The sequence below is a fragment of the Malaclemys terrapin genome, chromosome 2, assembly GCF_027887155.1.
Source record: "Malaclemys terrapin pileata isolate rMalTer1 chromosome 2, rMalTer1.hap1, whole genome shotgun sequence".
In the NCBI taxonomy this organism is placed as follows: Eukaryota; Metazoa; Chordata; order Testudines; family Emydidae; genus Malaclemys; species Malaclemys terrapin.
The window spans coordinates 212,188,377-212,213,611 of record NC_071506.1 but is presented as its reverse complement, the minus strand read 5'-3'; the positions used below and the strand labels follow the sequence as shown (position 1 = coordinate 212,213,611).

The 25,235-nt window shown below is 39.6% G+C and overlaps 1 protein-coding gene across 7 annotated transcripts in view; it reads right to left on the bottom strand.

Moving 5' to 3' along the window:
• Nucleotides 1–2,611: 2,611 nt before the first annotated feature.
• The window catches only part of TCAIM (T cell activation inhibitor, mitochondrial), a 56,245-nt gene continuing 33,621 nt past the window's right edge, over nucleotides 2,612–25,235 (bottom strand). For 5 of the 7 annotated variants that reach the window (XM_054019821.1, XM_054019820.1, XM_054019822.1 and 2 more), the window contains exons 7-11: nucleotides 20,281–20,378; nucleotides 15,465–15,556; nucleotides 12,387–12,619; nucleotides 11,143–11,274; nucleotides 2,612–9,013 (exon numbers count right to left, since the gene is read on the bottom strand). In XM_054019821.1, the coding sequence (XP_053875796.1) occupies nucleotides 8,788–9,013; nucleotides 11,143–11,274; nucleotides 12,387–12,619; nucleotides 15,465–15,556; nucleotides 20,281–20,378 (781 nt within the window). In that variant the 3' untranslated portion in view covers nucleotides 2,612–8,787. The remainder of the gene's footprint in view (nucleotides 9,014–11,142; nucleotides 11,275–12,386; nucleotides 12,620–15,464; nucleotides 15,557–20,280; nucleotides 20,379–25,235) is intronic. The other 2 variants (XR_008443983.1, XM_054019823.1) reach the window with 2 other exon arrangements.

The following is a 25,235-nucleotide window of genomic DNA, read 5'->3' as shown; positions in this document are numbered from 1 at the left end:
GTACTTCTTCACGCAGCACACAGTCAACTTGTGGAACTCCTTTCCTGAGAAGGTTGTGAAGGCTAGGACTATAACAGAGTTTAAAAGAGAACTGGATAAATTCATGGTGGTTAAGTCCATTAATGGCTATTAGCCAGGACGGGTAAGGAATGGTGTCCCTAGCCTCTGTCAGAGGATGGAGATGGATGGCAGTAGAGAGATCACTTGATCATTGCCTGTTAGGTTCACTCCCTCTGGGGCACCTGGCATTGGCCACTGTCGGTAGACAGGATACTGGGCTAGATGGACCTTTGGTCTGACCCGGTACGGCCTTTCTTATGTTAAGCTAATTATTTATTTGAATTACCATAGTGCCTAGGAGCAGTAGCCATGGACCAGGATTCCATTATGATATGCAATCCCTGCCCCAAAGAGCTTTTTAAACTGCTTAGTTGTGCTTGGTCTAAGACTTCGGAGAAAGGTCTAGAGCTCAAAGAATGAGTAGTAGTATGCATTCAGTCATATTATGAACTGATGTCCCTGTGCCTGGCAATTTTAATGGCATGTATCCACAATGCACCCTTATTTGAAATCTGTAGGGCTGCACTGTGGAGTTGGTGCATAACTTCATGAATCATCATGTTCTCGATGCTTCTGGTTTCAGGAAGGGAATTCTTCAGTTACTGTAATTAGCAAGGTTCATCAGCCCACCTCTTCAGGGAGGTCACTAGTATCTCATCTCTTACAGTGGGGCTCTAGAATCAGTTATCATGAAGAAAGAACATTAACTTACTCGCAGTAAGTCTGGCTCACTGGACATACGTTTCTTTCAAAGATATATATTGACCGAAATGGGCCCTGAATACACAGTGTGTTCTGAAGGATTTACAGTCCAATACAGGAACAGACTTAAAAGTAATTGTTTTAGAAGAGATGTGGTGTTTATACCTTCAGTCTACAGAAGGCCGGGATTTAGGGGTATGCACATGTACACCCCTTAATGGCCAACTACTGCTCAAAGAATCTGTGACTGTGGCTAGAAACGTGACTCTTACAGTTGAGCTCTTGAGTGTCAATATATTCAGAGGGGAAAAAAAGTAACCCATGTTCTTGGTACATATCATTAACTGGGCTCAAATATTCACTATACAACTGTTCATAAAAAACACACTGAATTAGAAAAATGTATCCCTGGAGCATGGCAATTTGATGAGGGAGAATAATGTGTAGTAGTTAGATGTGGTATCAAGGAAGCGTCTTGATAATGAACTATATTTATGTTTAGCTAGTAAATGGGTGCCAGATCACAGAACGTGGGTCTACAAAAGCAGACTTGATGAAGGATACTAGGTACCTATTATTGTTTCTAGTAATGAATCCCAGAATGTTTCATTATGTGCTGAAGATACACATGCCTAGCCTGCTGTTGCATACTGCAAGAAAAACAAACTCTGACAGAGTAGATGTTTAAAAACAAAACATTACCCAGAAATAATTAAAAAGAAATCACGTGTGGCCAAGTTAAATCTAACTGCCTTTTGTTCTCCAAATCAGCTGTAAATACAGGAGAGGGTGAAGACTAGGTGGTTCTAAAACTAAAAAAGAAGGGTTGTTTTCCTATCAAACCTTGTGTCAACTTAAATTTGAGGTTGTGTCTGAAACTACTTTCTTTTGCTCAAGCTATAAAAGGAAATACCTACCACTACTGTTGATCAGTCCCATTCACTGCACCTGTTTAAACCCAAGCTCCATATCCTTGGTAGTAGTCTAATAGAAACAGGGTTGTGGCAACCCAATCCACTTGTAACCTACAGTGTGTTAGAGGCCTGGAATCAGCCAGGTGGTCAGTACAGTTCACAGCATGGGCTGAGCTATCCCGGGAGGAGGCAGGCCAGGAGATGTATGTAATTTAAAACTGCACTCTCATGGCAAAACATTCTGAGAAGGGCTAGGGTGATACAATCATGCTTTAGGAATGAATCTCCCTTACAACACAGCTGTTTCAGCTAACTTAAAAAGTTAGTTCAAGATTCTTGTTTTAATAGGTCACTGGAGTTTAGTTTCATGAAATCTAGACCTTCCTCTATCCTAAACCTCTGTTGAAGTTTTATAAATATAGAAAAAAATAAACTTATCATTAATGATTTGTCATCCTTTGTAAGACACATCATCAATAAGAACTCAAACTCTTGATTAACTCAAAGAACTATTATATGGATTTTTTAATGTCTGATATTTTGTATTTTTAAAACTATGTACGAGTTCAGAGCATCAGATAGGCACTTATTTCTAATCTTACAAATCAAAATACATGGATGAACTCTTTAATCTAACTCTACCTTAAAAATGCTCATGCTTGAGATCTGTATATAATGTAGATTATATAGTTCTAATTTCATAAAAAGGTAGAAAGAGTCCAGAGAATAGTCAAATAAACTCAGGGAAATGAAAGAACACTACAAGAAAATTTGTGGAATGTGAAAGAGAAATATGAAAAAAAGCCAGAAATCAGTCAAAACATTTAAGTTCCACTAAATAAAAGAATTTTAAAAGATTATGTTATTGAAGTAAGCAGCTGATAATGCAATCAACCTGACTATTCAGCAATTTAGTACCCCAGTAGAGTCTTAGCTAAAATTGAGCACAAAATTATTTATTTGTTATTTAAACAATCACATCAGGAATACACATCTGTAAACACAACTGCATGACAAGAGCATTTCTCTGTTAGTTCAGGAAAGGATATGCTCTTTACAACTGTGTCTTTTTAACAAAACAAAACAAAAAAAAGCTTTCTGCAGAAATCTTTTGGGTACCACAGGGATCAATTCTTGTCCCTATGCAATTTAACATTTTTATTAAGAACAAAAAAAAAAATCACTGACAAAACTTGCAGAGGACACAAAAATTGGGGGCATGATAAATAATGAAGAGGACAGGTCACAGAGAGAGCGTGGTAAGGTAGGCACAAGCAAACAGTATCCATATAATATGGTTAAATGCAAATGTATACATTTAGGAACAAAGAATATAGGCCATACTTCTAGGATGGGGACTCCGTCCTGGGAAACAAGGACTCTGAAAAAGATTTTGGGGTTGTGGTGGATTCAGCCGAATATGAGCTCTCAGTGTGATGCTATGGCAAAAAGAGCTAATGTAATACTTGGATGCATAAACATGGGACTCTTGACTAGGAGTAGAGAGGTTATTTTACCTTTGTATTTGGCATTTGTGCAACCACTGCTGGAATACTGTGACCAGTTCTGGTGTCCATTAATACATTGGAGGGAGTTCAGAGAAGAGCCCTGAGAATGATTAAAGGATTAGAAAGCATGCCTTATAGAATGATAGACTAGAGGAGCTCAAGCTATTTAGCTTACCCAAGAGAAGGTTAAAGGATGACTTGATTACAGTCTGTAAGCACCCAAATGGGGAACAGATATTTGGTAATGGGCTCTTCAATCTAGTAGACAAGAGGTATAACATGATCCAATGGCTGGGAGCTGGAGATAGACAAAAACAGACGGGAAATCAGGGGTGCTGGAACAGGGTGGGCAGATGGGCCTGTCCTGTCCACTTCTGGCCATGGGCCTGGCCCCCTGCCCCTCCTCTTCCCCCTGAGGCCCATCCCCTGGCCAGGTTGAAAGCTGGAGATCAGCTCGGGGAGCCTGGGCAGCTATGGGGAGCCGCAGATACTCGACCAGCCCAGGCTGGGGGGGCCTGAGAGCAGCCCCCGGCCCATGTCCCTGCCCTCCGGGTCCCCCACCCAGGGCCAAGACAGCTCTTACCATAGCCCAGCTGCAGCTCTTTGGCCCCTGAGGCCCCGCCCCCACGCCAAGCTGGGTCAGGGTAAGAGCCATGCGGGCAACTGTAGGGAGCTGCAAACCTTCCACCTGCCCTGGGTGGAGAGCTGGGACAAGAGCTGGAGACTGCTCTCGCACTCCCCCATCCCAGGTAGGTGGAGGGCCACGGGCTCTCCGGCCCGGCTCTGCTGGGGCAGAAACCCCTTCCCCACCTTTTAGAAAGAGTCCATCACCCCTGCTGGAAATAAGACAAATTTTTAACAGTGAGGGTAATTAACCATTGGAACAATTTCCTCGGGGTGTGGTGGATTTTTCCGTCACTAGCAATTTTAAAATCAAGAATGGATGTTTTTCTAAAAGATCTGCTCTAGAAATTATTTTGGAGAAGTTCTATGGCCTACAGGAGATCAGATTAGATGATCACAATGGCCCCTTCTGCTCTTGGAATCTCTGAGAAGACCGAGTCCCAGTTTTTAATCTCAATCTTGGAAGAACTAAACCGAGTCCTCTCTGTAATATTCAACTATTCAGCTTATGCAGGGATAGACTGAATTTGTATCTTTCTAAATTTATATTAAACTTTTTGCCATAATTAAACTTTTTCCTTACCAATTGGGTCAGATATGACGGCCTGTAGCATCACCAAAAGTGCACATTTATCAAGAAAAAAATCGAGACAAATTCACTACTATATACATTTACAATTCACACCATGTATAAATATACATATATCCATGAAATCATACAAATATCCTCTTTGTGGACAAACGCTTGCATATTAGGAGAATGACAAAAGTTTTAATTAACAGGCTTTAGTTTCACTTTTTCCTCATAAGAGGAACAGGTTATTTCAGCTACAGTGAACACAATTTAGGCTATATACCTAATTTACTTTCTACAAGAAAAAGTTATGATGAATTATTAATCCACTTACATTGTTAATCAGCCACTTGTCCTCTATGGGAGAATTTTCCTTTTCTATCCCATCCACACACATCTAATATAGGCTTGTCTACACAGCTACTTACCAGCACGCCAGGGTGCCGAATGCAGAGTGCACTAGCCTGCTGCGCATTAACTGGCTGTGTGGACTCGGTTACTGTGCATTAAAAGTATGGAACTTTTAGTGTGCAGTAGCAAGGTCCACAAGGCCAATTAGCACACAGGCTAGCGAGCGGTACATTCCCACCCCAGCTTACTGTACACTATAGCCATGTGGACAAGCCCTGAGATTCAAAATTGACACTTCAACACCTTCTAAATCGTAAGTGGGTACAAAAAACTGTTAGTTCCTGAGAGTAGATCATAGTATGTAAAAGTCAAAAGTACAATGACAAGATGGGCAATGGTTTCACAGTTTTCATATACAGCGCTAGAAGTGAAAGAGGCATAGTGAGTAAATATGTGGGGAGAATGTTTTGGATACTGGGGAATGTCTTCACATATCACACCACCAGAATAATAGTTTCAAGTGCTTTAAAATGCTAGACATATAATTACCAAAATTAATGCTCCTGTTTGCCAAAGCATGAATATCATACAGCCACAGTTATACATAGGATTGGAATTATTGTTGGAATTATTCTTTAAAAATTAAATGTTTATCAGTTTGTAAAGATTAACATGATGCTGAAACAGAAGATTGTCTTTTCAATGTCCTTTCTGAAGCAATGGTAAAGACTAAACTACTTCTTGAAGTCTGAATGACATGATCTGGAATGTCCTGGTGTGATAATGGACGGCCCACCTCTCAAATCTTTGATCACTGGTTGAGATTCAAGAATTGTTACCCACCTTTCCTTCAAATATTTGATTTTAAGTAGTCAAAACAAAAGAGAAGAAAAAGTCTCAAGTCTCAGCCAATCTGATTATTAAATATGAAATCAACGAATACTCGAAAATATAACTGGCTTTGGATTTTTATTATGATTAGTAGTAGTTATTGATCACTACCCTTTTTTCTCATGCCACACACAAAAATAGATGTGAAGAATGCTGAGGGTTGTGTTAGGCAATCTACATTCTGCTATTTCCTAACTCTTGAGTGCTTAATTCTGCAACCTTAATATTGAATTTTCAACATAGTTTGTGTGCTATTTCCTAGTTGCTTTTTTTAAAGAAACTGAAAAAACAAATTCCATAATGTGACATCATATTGACACCCACATGGGTCACCAACGGGGTTGAAACCTTTAGATTCACCACACAGACCTCTCCCATTTGAGCCAATAGAGTAACGGATAGCAGGAGTAGGCAGTCATCCTCTACGTGGACCAGTGCAAGTGGAGGATGGGACACACACTATGACAAGGGTTTCACAGATGTTTGCTGACAGCAAAGGAACGGTGAGACTCTGCAATCTTGAGTTCTATTCTAGACTCTGAATGGGGAGTCTGGAATAGAACCCAAGCTCCAGTGGGCACAGACACTCCTTCCCATTTCCCCCAAGCCTGACCCCTTCTGTCCCATCCCTTTCCCTCCAACTTGTCCTGGTCCTGTCTCTTCCCCAGCCCTGGCTCCTTGTGTCAATCCCATTCTCCTCACCTGGCCACTCCCAGCGTCCATTCCTTAGTCTTCGCATCTCAGTCTCCTTGCCCAGCCAGTCTGTCTTTCCCCCTGGGCATGCTGTCCCCATCCCCTCTGTTCCCTGGCTCCCCATCTCTTTCCCTCCCCACACCCAGTCCCAGTCTCCTCGCTCAGCTAGTCCCCATTCCCCACTCCCTACCCCAAACTCCTTGCCCAGCCAGGCCCTGTCTCTCCACACCTAGCTTTTGATTGGTCTCTCCCCTCTCCACACTAGCTCCTAGTTTCAATCTCCCTTCCTGGGCTCCTCATCCAATCTCGGTCCCCTTCTCCCACCTAGACTCCTTGTCTCTTCTCTTCACCCAGCCAACTCCTTGACAGATGTGTCTCCTCCGAGGTGCCCTGCCACACTGGTTCCTTGTCCCTGCCTCATCTTCGTTCCTCATCTTCCCCTCCCAGCAAACTGACTCCCAGTCCCAGTCTCCTTCTTGCCCGGTCTCTCCCTACCAATCAGCTTCTAGTCAGTTACTTCCCGTCTCACTCTCAGAAGACTCCTTGTCCCAGCCTACTCCTTTCTCTCCGCTCGGGTCCAGCTTTTGTTCCCTCTACCTTCAAATCAACTGGCTACATCGTCCATACTGCCTTGGTGTGGACTTCAGACAGGGGTAATATTGAGAGCAAAGGAGAGACAGGCTCCCTGATCAGTTCCGGTACCACTCTGAAACAGCTATTACAAGGAAATTCTGAGCCCTCGTAATCCTGGGCTGTAGCATATTCAGCTGTTCTGTGGGGCTGGTGCAGGCACAGTCCTGTCACACACAGGAGCCATAAGGGGCTGGAGCACACTCAGTGAGGATGGAATCTTTAGAAGTTTTAGCAGGTAAGCTCTAGCAAGGCTCTACTGTGCATGTGCGAAATGCAATTCTTCAAAGGCTTAAAACTTGGCCAAATTCAGGTGGATTTTCATGGGGACGACAAAAGTCACATCCCTGTCACACAAATCAACCCTCTTGCTCCAAAGCACAGGGGTGCTGAAGCAGTTCAAAGAAGAGCAAGAAATATTTAACATGGGCTAAACAATATTTTTCCCTTTGACTCATTCTCTGAAATGATGAACTATTTCAGTTGAAGTTTTCCAAAAAATTCAGCCTAAGGCAGATACCTAACATCGAAAATTTCGGCCTAAATTGTTAAAGTACAGCAAAGTTATAAGCAAGTGAAAACACGATCTTATAATGGGAGATGGTGGGCAATCTTAATAACACAAATAATATACATAATTTATACATATTTATTTTACAGTATTTTTGCCAGTTCTGAAAGATGAATCCAAGTCCAAAAAATGTTAACTGGCTAGTTCCTTTCAGATGATTTTGCAAGATTTAGAACTCAAACACGGTGTGTATTCTAGTGTGAAATACAGTGAAACAGCAGCTTTTTAATGTGTCTAACATTTACTTGGAAAATAAGCCCTCAATCCTTATCTTACGATAGAGTTATCAAGTTTAAATAAAATTCAGTATGTCTGATCCTCAGGGCTGATTGAAACTCTTACTCACACTGGTGAGCAATGATTTGCATGACCATCCCTAGACTTCATCGGGACTAGTCATGCAGATCAGTGCTCACCAGTGTGAGTAAAAGTTTCACAATCATGCCCGCAGCTACAGTGTACTTAAAAACAATTGATGCATCTTATACTCCAGTAACAAATTATGGTAACAATAATGTAGATTGGAGATATATTTACCAAGAGGATGTAATTTTGAAAGTGTAAACACCTACTCCAATGGGCAGATATTGGATTGACATTTAAAATAAACTCCTCTTAAACAAATGTTCAAAGTACTGTTCCTATCTGCATAATAAAAACACTGATGGATTTTTCCTTCTATATTTCTTATACAGTAAGATATACAGCAATATGTAACTACAGTATTGGAACCAGATAATGAATGATATATGAAGGACTCTAGAATTACTTCTACTGCCTTTGCCGCCCCTAAAACTACTTTGACAAGATATTTCTTAATTTTTGAATCCAGTTAATTACCTACTTTAGATAGTACATAGTGCTTGGCTTTAGAGGTACAATTTCTATGAACTTAACAAAATCCATCCTGGAATATTCATGTATATGAAAAACAAACCAAAACCCTTTTTGTAACCTTCAAATCCAATTCAAAAGTTTTGTTTAACTATCAAAAATGCCCTTTCATTACCCCTTCCCTTTGATGGGACTTGTAAAGGAGTATGGAAACTGTACAGAATGTTTACGCATGGACAGGCAATAATGTACATTATTCAGCAAGCTGTTTAGAACTGAAGTTCTACTTTCTGAGCAGCAATTAAAAAGAAATTCTTGGATTAGTTAGAATATGGATATCAAAATACACGTTTAAATAATTTACTCTAAAAGAAAATAATTCATGTTTATAGCCTCAGAAAAAAATAGACAGTTCCTCTGATTATTAGACAGGCCTCAGCTTTTCCAGTTCCAAGGGATACAGAGGTCTCCATCTTGCAACACTGAGTAAAAGTGTGAAATGCAGAGGTGCATGCCTTGCAGGTATGGGAGCGATTCTTCCAGCAGTCGCTTACAACAATCTATCATCTGTGCATGGGAAATACTTGGTTCCTTATACAGCTGTTTCAGAGAAAATTTTTCAGTGGAAGCACTGATTAGCTCTTTTTCCATCACTGTCAACCTGGTATATTTTAAAAAGTTAGAAATTAGTGCTAAATATGAGGACCAAATACAATGACGAAATTAGTGCTTGGGCCTTTATAAATATTTGTCTTTCAAGGACATTATTTAATTTTTTTTTATAGTGTGCATTTAGTTTCAATTTTTTCCAGTGTAGATATAGTGAGACAGTTTTGAACATGTAAAAACTAATGTTTTTGTGTACAAATATGCAAACTTTGTGTGTGCAAGTGATTATGCCAAGTTGCATACCTACAAAAGGAGACCAAATTTTAAAAACATTACTGACTCACTTATTTGAAGAGCATTTTGTGGTTATGTGATCATGAGACTTCATTTTCAAGGCATCTTAGAGATAAAAATGTTTGTTCCTTTTTGAGATATTGAGTCAACATTAAGAAACTAGGCTTGAAAGTACAAAAATAATTTCCTCCTGTACCCACCTACCAAATCCCATATTCAGTATTCTGCAGGTGACCTAAAACACTGAATGATATCAAACAAAGAGTAGTGTAGCCACCTGCTCTATTTTAGGTGTTAGAAATATAGTTTACTGTTGCAACAGAAATACAGAAGCCTTAACTCAGGACTTAGCAAATGAAATGATTTTTCAGTTCACCTTAGACAAAAAGGAATAAACCAACTGACAAATACAGGTTCTTTAAAGAAAAAGGTAGTATGTATGCACATTTGAGAATTCTAGTTTTAAAAAGCTGTCATGTAATACAAATCTGTCAGCGTTGGTACAGATAAATGAAACAAACTGAGCCATTCTAAATTCTGTATTGCTAAAACACTTTTACATAGCCTATATGGGATGATATATAGTTCATTTAATATAATCCTAAAGAGAATGCAAAGAAACAGCCCATAGAATCAGAGAACAGAAACGCTTTCTTATTTTTAAAGAAAGTTTGACATGTACTGTGCTTAAGATCCAGATAATAAACAGGCTACGTGTGCAGACTTCGGATGTGTCTACATTATGGAAACTATACCAATATAGCTATGTTACTGTAGCTATGCCAACATGATCCCATACAGTGCAAGTGCAGTCTACCCCAAGAGAGGGTGTTTTTCCATTGATGCAGGACCACCTCCCCAAATGATAATAGCTATATTGACAAAAGTACTTTTTCATTGACATAGATGCATCTACACTTTGGGGTAGGTCAGCAGAGCTACGTTGGTAAGGGGTGTACATATGGTCTCTTGACCAGTGTAGCTACGTTTATCTATTTTTAAGTGTAAGGCAGGCCTTAAAAATTACACATTTATGCCATGATCCTGCAACTGGATTAGTGCAGGCAGCCCCTTGCACCTGCCTGGAACTCTGCAGGAGGCTGCCCCTGATGCTCATGCATTGTTCCAGCTGCAGGTTTGGGTCCTTAAAGATCCATTTTAATTGGTTAGATTGGTATTCAAAAATTCTGGGTTCTTATTTTCTTCTGAAGTGCTGATTATACTGCAAGCTCCCAAACAGTGAAGGGAGCTGCATCCTTATGCTGCATTAGGTGCTTGTGATTTCACTAACACTAACTCTGAATTCAGGTCTTGCCAAATAAGTAAAAAAGAGGAAAATTTTCAGCTGTTTTAAAAGATATTTATTTCTAATTGGAGTCCATATTAAGGATTCAGGACCATAAAGAGATTTTTAAAACCTTTAAAAAACTTGTATGTACCATAAAATATTTTCATATTCAATAAAGAATGCTCAATTGTGGCAATCATTGAGTGTCTGCATACTTCAGCAAGATTATTGTAAAATCATCAAGTTTCATGATCTCTTACAAACAAAAAAATCTTTCATTTTCTAATGAAATATAGCTGCTATGTAAACTGATAAGGAAGTAGTCAGCTGAGCAGCAGTTTATAACAAATGACAGTTGGGTGAGGTAATATCTTTTATTGGACCAACTACTGGTTAGAGAGACAAGCATTCATGTTGGGTAAAACAGATAGAACACAGTGGCGAGAAAGGTGAGACCCTTTTTTGTAGGGAAAAGTTAACTCCCTTTATATATTCTCAAAGTTCTCGTATTGTTATAGACGTAAAACAAATAATTCAGTAATACAAGAAGTAGAAGAGAAACACAAGAGCTAGTGTACAAACTTGCTGAGAATACTTACTCTTCCTTTCTTTTCAGATTCTCTCTTGCTTGCTGTGCTTTGGTAATAATAAACCACTGAAGGGTTGCTAGATCACACATTGTTGGGATGTTAAAATGCCCAAGTTCATGCAAGTTTGGAGCATACCTATCACTGTAATGAAATATGATGAAAGTCAAAATAGACGTATCTTATCACTTCTTCGTGTACTAAAATATTTGTCATGGATAACAGAATGAGGAATTAAGGATAAAAAAATCCCACCTGATCAATACATTCTAAATCATTCTTTGGTAAAGGTTTGAGGCATGAGTACAGAATGTTATTTTAGGTGTTTTCATATTTTTTAAAATTTCAAGTGTGGATCAGCAGAAGCAACTCAATAGATGCATATTAGTTTCCTGCTGCAGACAAAACTATTGACTCACAAAACTCACTTTTTTCAGATAATTTCTCAGAGATTTAAACAAAGATTTAGATTTCAAAGGACTTTCTCCATTAAATTAGCAATTTTAAGATACGTTAAAATTTTACATTTAGCAGTCTTGGCAGAACCCTTACAAAACAACTGCAACTTCATTTCTTGAATCCTGTGTTCAACCTGTCTAATGATCTTACTAGCACAATACGTGGATGTAAAGCTGGCTCTGAAATGAATTCAAGCCAAGTATTCTCTTAGCACTATCACATTATCTTAGTCACATAAACAAAGCCTAAATACATATGCCCTGGGCAGGCACTTCTACCCTCACTGAACTACACTGGCTTATTAGATGCACATACTTGTGTCTCTGTGTAACAGCTGTTCATATGCTTGACAGATTGTTCAATCTATTCAATGCTATATACCGTGCAGATGAGTTTAGAAAGACAAAAATGCTATCCTCACTGGATGTGCATGATTTCCTTCTAGCTAATCACTCTCCAACTCAAGAGAAACAGTTTGACACAGTTGCATCATTTAGAAACAGATCATATTGATTCCATAACTACAAACAGGATTGATAGTGCCTAGTAAGCTGTAATGTGTGCATATTGTTTCCAGGTTGTGCAGTCTTAATTAACTTGATGCAGGCAGTTAACATTTCCTGAAGCTACATTAAAAATGTAAAATATACTACAACCAATAGGGAATGTGAAAATGCCAAAGGAACAATACTGCAGCAAATGAGACTTTGTAATATTAAGAAGAGCAATACATAATCAGCATAGAGTGTAAAATGACCAAAAAGCTTTATAGAAGCAGCTATCCTGCAGACACTTACCTCTCTAGAATCATTTGCAAGCCACGCAGACTACGAGGGTGAAAAGATAGTTTACTGTTAAGCAATCTATTATAGAAAGCATCAAGAGTGGTGTAATATTCTTCAAGAGTTAACAGTGGTTGCATCTCTTCAATGTATGTTATTTGTATGCCTCCTAGAAGATGACTTATACGGTCCTCCAAAAGCAGCATCTTCTTTTGAAGTTTATAATAGCTAGGCAATCTCTCAAAAATCTGCACACACAAAAATACATTGCCTATAATTACACATAACACGTGATAAAAATCTCTCCAAGAAATTAGCCGCTTATTAATTCACAACGGAAGGAACCCTAAAGAAAATGAAGTATCTAACGATGTAAACATAAACTCTAAATGTTACAACTGAAAGTTATGCACTGGGAACACAAACAAGATTGTCTGTTCACCCAGCTCTGCCAATCTTGTTTCGGGGAGTTGGGGGGAGAGGAGGATTACATGGAATCTCTATGAGGAGTTATGCTTTTTTGCTGGATTTTATCCTACAAAGTAGCATTCATGCACAGCCACTGACATGAGGGATCGTACACAACTTTTTAATCTGTCAGCAGTGTTCTCCCACTGCATTTCTAGCCCCATGTGCATGGTTCATAGTGTACAGCAGAAGTGGTAATAGTAAGGTGTGTGCTTGTGGATGAAGAATTAGAGGGCATGACTGTTAGGGAGCTAAACAACTTTTGTGTATTTTATATATAAAACAACTTATGACCGCTTGTGTCCCATTATTATACACATTACCATGATATACTAAATGAGATGACTAGTATGACATGGCCTATGAATTATCTGTACTATAGATAAAATAGCACATATACAACATTAATTATACACACTGAAATTCTTCAAGTGTGCACATGCACATAAATGAGAAAGAAAAAAAGTTTTAGCTGTAGATGTACTGATGCCAACATATACTAGAATTTCATACAGGCCTCAGCATACCCTGCTGCAGTGTGATTTGAAGGATCTCTCTCTTCCTTCTGTGCAAAAAGTCTGAGCTATCAGCTTGACTGAATAGAGAATAGTTTCAAAAGAAAAGACAGTGACAAACACTCAGTGGTACTAAAGTGGAAGTACAATCTTGTCTACATACAGATTTGCTCTGGTTTAAATAAAGGTGTGTTTTTAAACCAATTTAGTTAAATCAGTGCAAGACTATGTGTACTTTTATTTTGGTTTAGGATTGGTTTAATCATGAGAGATTCAGTTCAACTGGTGAAGTTTGGCTGTAGACAAGACCTTCCAAGCAGCAAACGCTGATCAAAGAAGAATGAAAGCAGATCTTGCCAACAGTGATTATACCTCAGAATGGACAGCTAATTTAGCAATTTCATCAATGTTGCATTATTTCCATCATGAAGAAGTCAAAGTGAAAGCTGCAATTTCAATGATAATTTGCAGCAGGAGGTCCAATATGATTATACAGGTAATGCATTTGTTACCTTTTGCATATGATGACAAAGCAGGTGACTTCCAAAGTTATTTTAAGTTGTTTTAATTATGCTGGCCAATTTCTCATTAGTTTTAACTACAATATCTCAAAAAAGAAAGTGAATTTATCTTTCAAGAACTTAAAGACTTTAAATCACACATTATCCTATTCAAGTCTCAAAACATCAGCTTCCTACTCAATTTTTAAAAATACATTTAAGACACTAAATCATTAGAAGCTATAATTTCTCTTTTTAATTAGACAAGGTGGTAGTCTGGAATCTTAATGTGCAGCTTCTATTAAAAAAAGTGAACATCCAAAGCACTTTCTCTCAAACTTTTTCTATTCAATGCGCTTTTGAATGAATTTTGCATTTAATTCCAATTTCTCAATTTACCAAAGATATAAATCATTCATATTAACAAAACAGGAAAGAGAGAGTTAACAGAAACCTCTCACTCCACTGAGCTTACATAGACAAGGAACTAATCATCTGCTACAGAATTTTGTGTTGATTAGTTGACTACAATGTTAACTGCAGGATGTAAGATAGGAATCTTATGGTCCTGCACTACAGCATTGAACTCACCCACCCACCTCCATTTCTTTCTTTTTGAATTTTATCCACATTTAACTCCTTTTATGCAAGTCCTTTAAAAGGAGTGACTTCTCAGGTGACCAAATGCTACTTACTTATGTGGGCCAAGAACTGACAATACTGAACTAAACTAATTGGTGCAAAGAGTGATAATTCTGCAGATGCCCTATGTAAATCTCCTCTTCAACGCCTACAATTCATTTAAGTGAACTGTACATTGCTAAATTTAAATTCACTGGAACTATGAAATATATGAAAATCATCTTTGAATGAAGTGACAAATATTTTCAGACATTTCATTAAGTGATATCCTGGTGGTATCTGTGCATTATGTTAAAAGATTACTCTCTATAGTTCTTTGGAAACTATATATTATTATTAAAAAGATGCCATAGAGTTTGCCACAGCCTGTTTGCAACAACAAACACTGAAATACCTACAGAAATGTGTAAATAAAGGAGACACAAAAAGGGATTCTTTCAGTCTAAGGTGGCTTAGTGAACAAGATGGAGTGTTGGGTACAGAAAAAGTAGTTTAGTAGATGTTGCAAAAAGAGTTTGTGATCAACACAGCTTCCACTGAAATAAATAGCAAAACTCCCATTGAGTTCCCAGTAGTAGTGGGTTTTTTTTTGGTTAGTTGAGACATTTTAGGGATGAAGAAATATTTCACCAGTGCGTGATCATGTTGCATTCTAAGTTGCGAAAAAGCCAATTTTGTTCACCCTTAGTATTAGACCAGGAGTTGATTTACTAGCAGAAACTGCAATAAAAACCCAACCATAAAGATTATGGTTCTTATTAACATCTACTGCAAAGGATTCGGTTTAGAATGCAAGTATCAAGTTACGCTGAACATAGTAACTATATGCATTGCATTAAATTACTTATCAGTTACCTGTAGCAATTAATATTTTGGTTATAAACCTTTTAAAAAAAAGTCATTTATACAAGGCACCATTAACTAAATTATGAAAAATATTAACTATCCTTTATCTGAAATTCTCTTACTTTGATCCAGTGGTGGTGAACATCCATTGTGCCTAGCATGACATGGCCTGTTGCACTCATACCTGAACAGTCCGTGAATACTACTGTGTGTCCTAATAATGAAACAGTTTTTAGTCACTTTCCACAACTATGTAAGCTTAACAATATTATTGCATTTCACCAAGAGTAAATCATTTCAGCACAGACAAAAATAAGTAGAAGCTTTACTCCCATCAATTGGAAACTCTCGTTCTGAAAGTTTAAATTCAAGGATTTTTCTATACGAAACTTGACCTAGTATTTTCCTTCCCTCCCCTGTGTAGTTTCACTACTTAGTGTCTTATCTTATAGACTATTTTTGGACAACTATCAATATTTGGACAATACCATATTTAAACAACCCACAGAACACTGTATGCACTCAAGAAACAATAATTAGATCACTATTATTTGTATTAAATAAAGTAACTTTAAGCTGAATATGGTAAATATTGCCCAGATCACCACTATAACATTTCCCGGGGCACCTAGGGTTGTGAGGCACCTCTCTACCACTTGCCCTTAGAGTGAAGAAGCCTTGTCTGTGCCTACCATGGATCAACTCCCCAACCTTATCAGCCACTGGCAATATAGGCACTCCCCTCTAGGCCTCTCAGGCCACTGTCACTCTGTAGGTTAGTGATAGGCATGCTCCAGCCCTCAAGCCCTCCAAGTGGAGTGTCCAGCCCCTGATCTACTGACCACTTGCAGTATTCACTGATTTGCTGCTTCCAAAGAAACAGTACATCCCAGCTTACCAGCTTACCAGTTGCTCCTCAAATCACCACTCCCCTTAACTCGCAGTGTTTAGGTTTGTTTACAGTGAAATCAAATACAAGTTTATTTAACAAAGCATAGTGATTCAAATAGTAACAAGTAGAAATATTGTAAACCAGAGGTTACATATTAAATAAAATCATAGCACGCAATCTAGAGCCAGACTTAATTAACAAAGATACTCTCATGTCTAGTAGAGTATTGCTCACCCAAAATCCTTTACAGCTAGGTTGGCTGTGACCCTTTTTTCATGGGACACACATGCTGTCAGTTTGCGTCCTAGATGAAGGATTTTCAGGGTGTCTCTGCACTCCAAAATATACCAGACCAATCCTTTGTCTTTATTCATAAAGAGGACACCCCCCTGCTGTTAGTTTCTTCCTGCAGTTTTCCTCTCTTGTAGATTTTTCCAATCTCTCAATTTGCACCCGGCTCAGTATGCAAATAAGCATGCAGCATGAGGGATACAATACACAAATGGCCAGACTAGGGTGACCAGACAGCAAGTGTGAAAAATCAGGACAGAGGGTAGGGGGTAATAGGACCCTATACAAGAAAAAGACCCCAAAATCGGGATTGTTCCTATCAAAATCGGGACATCTGGTCATCCTAGGCCAGACAGGGAGACAGGTATCTGTTGCCTCCTTCCTGAAAGGCACATCTCCATGGTACATCATCTCCTGGTGACCTGCCTTAAGTTCAAGACCTTAAGAGCATAATTTTCAGTATAGACACATAAGTTCTTAAATATTATATGTACATACATTTCACAATGGATTATGACAACCAGTGGATAACTGGCTCTCGGTAGAGACCTCACATGCTACCCTTTGGTGAACTTTTATGCAGATATCTGACCCCAGGTATCCTTATACAATCCTACACACCCGCTGTGCTGTTAGACAGCCTTCTCTCTCACTGACATAGTGCTGTGCACACGAGTGCTTACACTGGAAAAACTGTGTGTCACTCGGGGGGTGGGGGTGTTTTTTCACACCCCTGAGTGACAAAAGTTTTGCTGTCAGAAGTGCTAGTCCAGACCTGACCTTAGTTTTCCATGAGAAAGACATAGTTGAAAGGAACACTCCCAAAGAGTCATCTCAAAAACAGAGATAAAAGGAAGTAAAAATATTCTCACAATGACCTCTACCTACCTGTAAGACAGTAATTATTCCTGGGGGTGGGACTGAGACTGCGGACACAGTTAATCATCTGAGTATTCATCTAGGGCAGAGGCCAAATTTGCAGGGTCCAAGGAATAATTATATACACAATCGTATATTAGCATATTGATTCTTCTCATTGATAAACATTACCTTTCCAAGGTTCTTTATAAGGTTGAACAATGTGGGACAGTCTCACCTGTCTTTCGATTAAATAAGGGAGTTCTCAAGTGTATAAATAATTATTCAAAACTGAGAATCTTGAGAAAGACTAAGCGTGATGTCATGTGTGCTGGCCAACAGTTATTGCCACAGATCAGTCTGCTGTATCAGAGGAGTCATATGGTAACCTGAAAGTGTTCAGAGATGCTCAATCTTTCTTGGACAAGAGATTTGATTTCAGAATGTAGGTCTTCTGGAATATGATCTACAAGAGAAGATTACTTAACCCAAGAAAAAAAAAAGTTCTTACAAGCCTACTGGCCAGATAATTAGGTATTCTGAGAGTTAGTGATCCATCTTTTTGTCTCCTTGTCCCCAAGGAAAGATTATAATTACTGCACCAACTTACTCTTTTCCAGGGCAGCAGAGACCACAAGTGAACCCAGTATCTGGTTCTGGTAGAAGTACTTTTGTCCTGCCTGGGGCACCTGTTAGAGTTTATCATTCTTCTTGGATACTGGTGGCATGGATGAAGCAGAGAGCCACAGATCTCACGTAGTTCCAGAAGTCCCTCTGACAGAAAAAGCTATCTTAGAGTCTTTTGTCTGGATTGTATAACTATTTGTGGGATTTATCCTCCATAGTGTAAACAGGCAAATATAGTTCTTTCACCTGTCTATCCAATAAACCTTAAATAACTTGTATTCCTCAAGAGGTAAGACAGAAGCTGATTCTGGTGTCATCTAGGTCAGGAGAGCTAGAGATGGAGGAAGGAGCTTCTAATCCTTTACTGAAAATAACTTCCCAATGATTCACCCATTTCTAATCCAAAGGAACCTCTTGAAGAGCAGCCATCGCTACCCTTGTGAGTTGATCTGGGGCATTTTGATGACAATGCATCTCGATTCCTACATGTATACTTCTCTGAAGGAATGCAAAGAGATGGGGCATTAGGCCCAGGTTCACATGGGCCATAAGAATAAGGGGGTTGTGTATAGGAATCTCATAGGTTCTAAAGCAGGGGTGGGCAAACTATGGCCCGCAGGCTGGATCCGGCCCATCAGCTGTTTTAATCTGGCCCTCGAGTTCCCGCTGGGGAGCAGGGTCTGGGACTTGCCCCGCTCTGGCACTCCAGCTGCGGAGCAATGTCGGTGGCTGCTCCACGCAGCTCCTGGAAGCCGCGGTATGTCCCCCCTCCGGCTCCTACGTATAGGGGCAGCCAGTGGGCTCTGCTCTGCACGCTGCCCCCGCAGCTCCCATTGGCCGGGAACTGCGGCCAATGGGAGCTGCAGGGGTGGTGCCTGTGGATGGGACGGCGCGAAGCAGAGCCGCCTGGCTGTGCCTCTGTGTAGGAGCCGGAGCTGGGAAATGCAGCTGCTTCTGGAAGCTGCTTGAGGTAAGCAGATTCCTACACCCCTGAGCCACCCTCCTGTGCTCCAACCCCCTGCCCCAGCACTGATCCCCCTCCCACCCTCTGAACCCCTCGGTCCTAGCCTGGAGCACCCTCCTACACCCCAACTGCCTCATCCCCAGCCCCACCCCAGAGCCTGCACCCCCAGCCATAGCCCTCATCCCCCCACCCCATGTCCTAACCCCCCTGCCCCAGCCCTGATCCCTGTCCTGCACTCCAAACCCCTCGGTCCCAGCCCGGAGCACCCTCCTACATCTCAAACCCTTCATCCTCAGCCCCACCCCAGAGCTCTCACCTGCGCCTCGCACTCCATCCCACCTGCCCCAGCCTGGAGCTCCCTCCCACACCCTGAACTCATTTCTGGCCCCACCCCCCATTTCTGGCCTCATCCACAGCCCTCACTCCCTTCCGCACCCCAACCCCAATTTTGTGAGCATTTATTGCTCGCCATACAATTTCTATAGCTAAATGTGGCCCTTGGGCCAAAATGTTTGCCCACCCCTGTTCTAAAGTGTCTGCGCCCTCATACCTAAATGTTTCTCTGGCAAATATAGTTCAACTCAGTATCTGGAAGCATGGAGTTGACTTGTGTTAAGACTAAAAGTCCTGGACCCTGAAGCAAGGGTTAACAGTGTACAAATGCCAAAAAAAAAAAAAAAAAAAAAAAAAAAAAAAAAAAACCACACACACACACACACACACACACACACACCATCTATGGCTGCTTATTTAAACTAGGAGTGTACTTTCAGGTATTCAAATACTCAAACCTCTTTTGAGGTATTCATTAAGCATTTGTGTTTAATATGGCTAATATGAACGAATGTCAACTATATAATGTGACAGTAACAAGAAATGGAAGAATCATATTTGTAATTATATTATGTGATCACTTTGATATGTTGTATGTGACTATTTTTCAATTATTAAACATATATAAACAGATATGTTTATTTACTGTAAGATTGATATTATGAATACCGTAAATTGTGAGTTTCTGAATATCTGAAAGTACAGTCTTTAAATGAGTCTATATGAAGACTTCAAGCTGAAATAAGCAAGTGCTTTTAAATCCTGATGTTGTAGTCAGTTACTGGACAATAGTCAATATTTTAAATAACTATGAAATGAAATAACTTGAATTTTTAACTATGTATCACTGATAATTTCTTAAGTAACTCAGGCAGTTACTATGCTTTCATGAGGAATACCATAAAATTCATGCTTATCTTTAGAGGATTACTGTACCATGACACACAAAAGAGAAAAGTAATAGGAAATATACCTTTAAGATTCCTTAATACTTCTGGGCTCTGCTGAGCTAAACGACCTAGACTGTGTAGCTGGCTACAACGATGGGCAATACCCCAGCTTCTTTGCCACCTAAAGAAAAATATACTTGAGAATATATCACTCAGTCTTGTAAAAGGATTTTTTTTTAAATGTAAGGCAGTGCCCAAAGTGTGCTAAGAGCTTTACAATAAAGCAGTAATTCATAGCAACAAAAATCACAGTCACTGAAGAGTAATAAATAGAAAATAATCCAACTGGGAATGTGTATAAAGTGGTCTGAGTCATACACTACTCAAATTTTATATATAAACCAACAATTAAAGTAATTTAAATGGAAAATGTAGAATTTCTTTTGCAGTGGGTGCCATATTGAAGATGGTGCAGGTGAAATGGGGAAAAACAAACTGAAAAAAGCTAAAAACTATAACTTGGATATGCAAAAAGCAGTTATTTGTTTCTCGGGATACTTTCTTTGTATTTTTTTCCTATACGCAGAAGGGAGTTCAGTACAAAAGTTTTATTCATAAATTTACTGATTTCTTAAAAGAGGACAAGAGGTTAGGATTGTGAAGTCTATTGCAGCCTCAGCCCTGTTCCTAAAAAGACTTACACATGTACTTTATGCAGTGAGTATATAGGCGCCAATTCCATGCGTGCTCCAGGGCTAGAGCACCCTTGGAAAAAAGTTAGTGGGTGCTTAGCACCCTCCGCTAGCCAGTGCCTACCTTTCCTCCTCCCCCCACCTCCCGTCCACTGGCGGCTCCGCCAATCAGCACCTCTCGCCCCCTGCAATCAGCTGTTTCGTGGCATGCAGGAGGCGCTGGAGAGGAGAGGGGAGGAGCAGGGACAAGTCGCGCTCAGAGGAGTGGGCAGAACTGAGTGGGACGAGGCAGGCTGGGGATTTGGGGAAAGGGGTGGGGTGGAGGCAGGGCCAGAGCGGAGGATTGAGCACCCTGGGGCCTGGTGGAACCCAGCACCTGTGAGTATGTCCATTGATTTCATTTAGGTTATTCACACAGCATAAAGTTAAGTAGGAGCACTTACTAGTAACTAGCCCTTAATTACTCAGTTACACAGGTGCTGTACAGCCAAGCAGGGGGAAAGATTCCTTTCTCCCTTGAATCCTGGAGAGTTCAGACCAGTATTTAGATCATATATTGGATGGGTTGATTTGGCTTGCTATTAGGGGAACTACTGTACTGGAATTGAAAGTTTTATGTGCATGTACTGTAAGTAAGGAGGAAAAACATCTCTAAAAAATTTCCTGTAGCATATCTTGCAGAAAGTAGTGCCAGTTTTTTTTGAATGACCAGCCAGAGTAAGTTATCCATTCATAAGAACATAACAGCTGCCATACTGGGTCAGACCAAAGGTCCATCTAGCCCAATATCCTGTCTTTTGACAGTGGGCAATGCCAGGTTCCCCAGAGGGAATGAACAGAACAGGTAATCATCAAGTGATCCATCCCCTGTTGCCCATTCCCAGCTTCTGGCAAACAGAGGCTAGGGATACCATCCCTGATTATCCTGGCTAATAGCCATTGATGGACCTATCCTCCATGAACTTATCTAGTTCTTTTTTGAAACCTATTATAGTCTTGGCCTTCACAACATCCTCTGGCAAAGAGTTCCATAGGTTGTCTGCGCATTGTATGAAAAACATACTTCCTTTTGTTTGTTTAAAACCTGCTGCCTATTAATTTCATTTGGTGGCCCCTAGTTCTTACGTTATGAGAAGGAGTAAATAACAACACTTCCTTATTCACTTTCTCCACACCAGTCATGATTTTATAGACTTCATATATAGATTTCATATCCCCCCTTAGTTGTCTTTTTTCCAAGCTGAAAAGTCCCAGTCTTATTAATCTCTCCTCACAAAGCAGCCGTTCCATACCCCTAATCATTTTTGTTGCCCTTTTCACAGCTTCATTCATACAGATGTTTATGATTTACAATATTTAATTAAGAGACATTAGGATAACTTTTGCTGCTATCAAAATGTACCTACATTAAAACCACAAAAATACATCAACTTTAATTCACCTTCTGTTCAGGTATTACAGCATGTGTATATTAAAAAAAAAAAAAAAAAATTCACCATTTTGAGATCCCCTCAACACTGACACAGAACAGGCAAGTTAAGGATAATGTTTCATATAGTGATTAAACTCTGAGGTTTCTTGGTCACTGTACCCTCAACATTACGTTAACACAGTTTACAATTATGGGCCAGATCTTCAGCTTTCCCAGGTCCCTTTTCAGTGTACTTAAAACTGCCTCAAACATAAAACTGTTACCACAGAATAGGAGAATCCTTAGCATAAAGCCAGTGTAGCAATTCAGCATCAGGGGCACAGAGGGATGGTACCATGCAAGGGCCCTAATGGGACAACTACAGCAGGCATAACTCAGACCAGCCTAAGCTACTCCATGTTATACTTTGAGGCTGCTTTGAGCCTCAATAGCTCCAGGATTGGGGACACAAAAAAGGTGGCTTAGAGCCTGCATCCTCTGCTCAAATGTCCCAAGCATAAGCTTGGAATGGCTGAGGATCCAGACCTTTATTTACTTTTAAAGCCTCCAACCATATTAGCATTGACCTGTAAGAGGTGGAAGTAGCAGTTTCCCATTAAGATACAATTACTTCTCAGTTAGAAAAATTTCTGAACAGGAAGCATTTTCTTGTACATTTTTTCATTAAAATATTGTTAACTTTCCATAAAATGTAACAATATAGTATTACAATATTTTGATAACAGACTATGAAAGAAAAATTAAAAACCACAGACAAGCAAATTTCATTCAATGTTCAGAAAGATTCTATCAACTTGTTTTGATTTGGTTTTACTATGCAGTGAGGACTTCACAGAAGAGCTAGTCTTAGGAAATAACCTTGGATTGAGCAATCATGAGCTGATTAAGTTTAAATTAAATGGAAGGATAATCAAAATCAGCTTGTCAACTATGACCTTTTATTTCAAAAGTGCAGACTTTGGGAAATTAAGGGAATTAGTTAAAGAAGTCAACTGAAAAGCTCAAGGACTTTAATGCGGAGGAGGCTTGGAATTTCTTCAAAATCAACTTCTAACAGGGCATTATGACTCATGAGTTGACTCAGCACCCTGTCACTCAAATCCTCACCAGTATACATTAATTGGGACTTGACTGAAAGACAGGTAGTTGGCAGAGCATGCCAATTAACTGAGTAAAGATACAGCTCAGGGGCTAATTGGGTGGAAGAAACCCCTGCAGCTGGGACTATATAAGTAGATAGGAAGGAAGTGCTAGGGAGGAGAGTCGGGAGCCTGAAGGAAGGCAGGCGTAGATAGGACTGGCTGCTGTTAATACTCCACCGTTTCCCCAGAGCAAGTGAGGAAGCTGGCTACTGACTGTAAGCAGTATGTAAAACAACACTCCAGGCTGTGACCTTTGAAGGAATATAAAGCACAGTGGTGTTTAAGACGACTTGGAGTTGTGGTGGTCAGTCACTGAGGCTGGATTCGCCCTATGACACAACTATATAAAAAAGTTATCTGAAATTTGCATCCCAAGCAAAGAAAAAAAGCTTGTAGGGAAAGGCTCCATAGCAACCTAAAAAAGAATATTGCTGAATAGCAACCTCAAAAAGATTATTAGGAGTAAGCTGAGAGTTTATAAGGAATGGAAAAAAGGGTTGATCAATAAAGAAAGCTACATCTGGAGGTTAGAAAAATGTAAGAATAGTTAGAATTGTTAAAAATCAAGATGAATTAACTCTTGCAAAGGGAATTCAAATCTTTTTAGTTTACATAAAAATAGAATAAGGAAGGGTGGAGTCTGGCTGCTATGCAGTGAGGATGGGAAGGAAATTAAAGATAATCTAGATATGGCTCAAACTAAATGAATTCATTGCGGGGTTTCAATAAGGATGATAATATGGAACATGTGCATGAAGGCACTATAGTTGATGAAAGAGAGTGTGTAGAAATGGAAATTACCACATCTGAGGTGGAAGACAAACAGATCATAACATGCTCAGATCAGGGGCCCAGATAATTTCTATTCCAAAATATGAAAGAACTGGCACATGAAATTGCTAGTCCAGTAGCAAGCATTTTTAATAAAGTCGGGGCTAATCCCATATGACTGGAGAATAGCTAATGTCAGACCTATATTTAAGAAAGGTAAAAAAAGTGATCCAGGCAGTCAGAATAACAGGTCTGTAACTAGTATGTGCCGCTTTAGAAAAAATTGTGAAGGAAAGAGCAAGTTCATGGGAGAAAAAATGTTAAAGGGATGTAATGCAACATGGATTTACCAAAAGTAGATCACATCAGACTAACCCGATCGTCTTTCAGAAAATAAATTATTTTAGATAAGAGAAATGGAATAGATCTTACATACCTGACTTCAGTAAAGCATTTGATATGGTACCACATGAGAAATTAGTTAAATTAGGGAAGATGGGGATCAGTACAAGATGGATACGGAACTGGCTAAAATTGGAGAAGGCCATGGGTTGTGCGGAAAGGTGAACTATTGGACTGGAGGGAGGTTACTAGTGGAGTTCCTTAAGGATTGGTCTTGGAAACAATCTTTTTCAATATTTTTATTAATGAGAGTGGCACAAAAAGTGTGCGCGCACTAATGAAATCTGCTGATGATACTAAGTTCGGAGGCATCGTCAATATAGAGGAAGACTGGAACATTATACAGGAAGATCTGGATGACCTTGAAGACTGGAGTGACAGAAATGGGATGAAATTCAGTAATACAAAGTGAAAGTCAGGAACTTAGGGTCTAATAAGAATTTTTGCTACAAGCTAGCAGCTCATCAGTTGGAAGCAATAGAGAAGAAGAGAGACCTGGGTGTGTGGGTTGGATCACAGGATAACTATGAGCCACCAGTACGATGTGGCTGTGAAAAAGGTAAATGAGATCCAAAAATGTATCAGGCAAGGCATTTCCA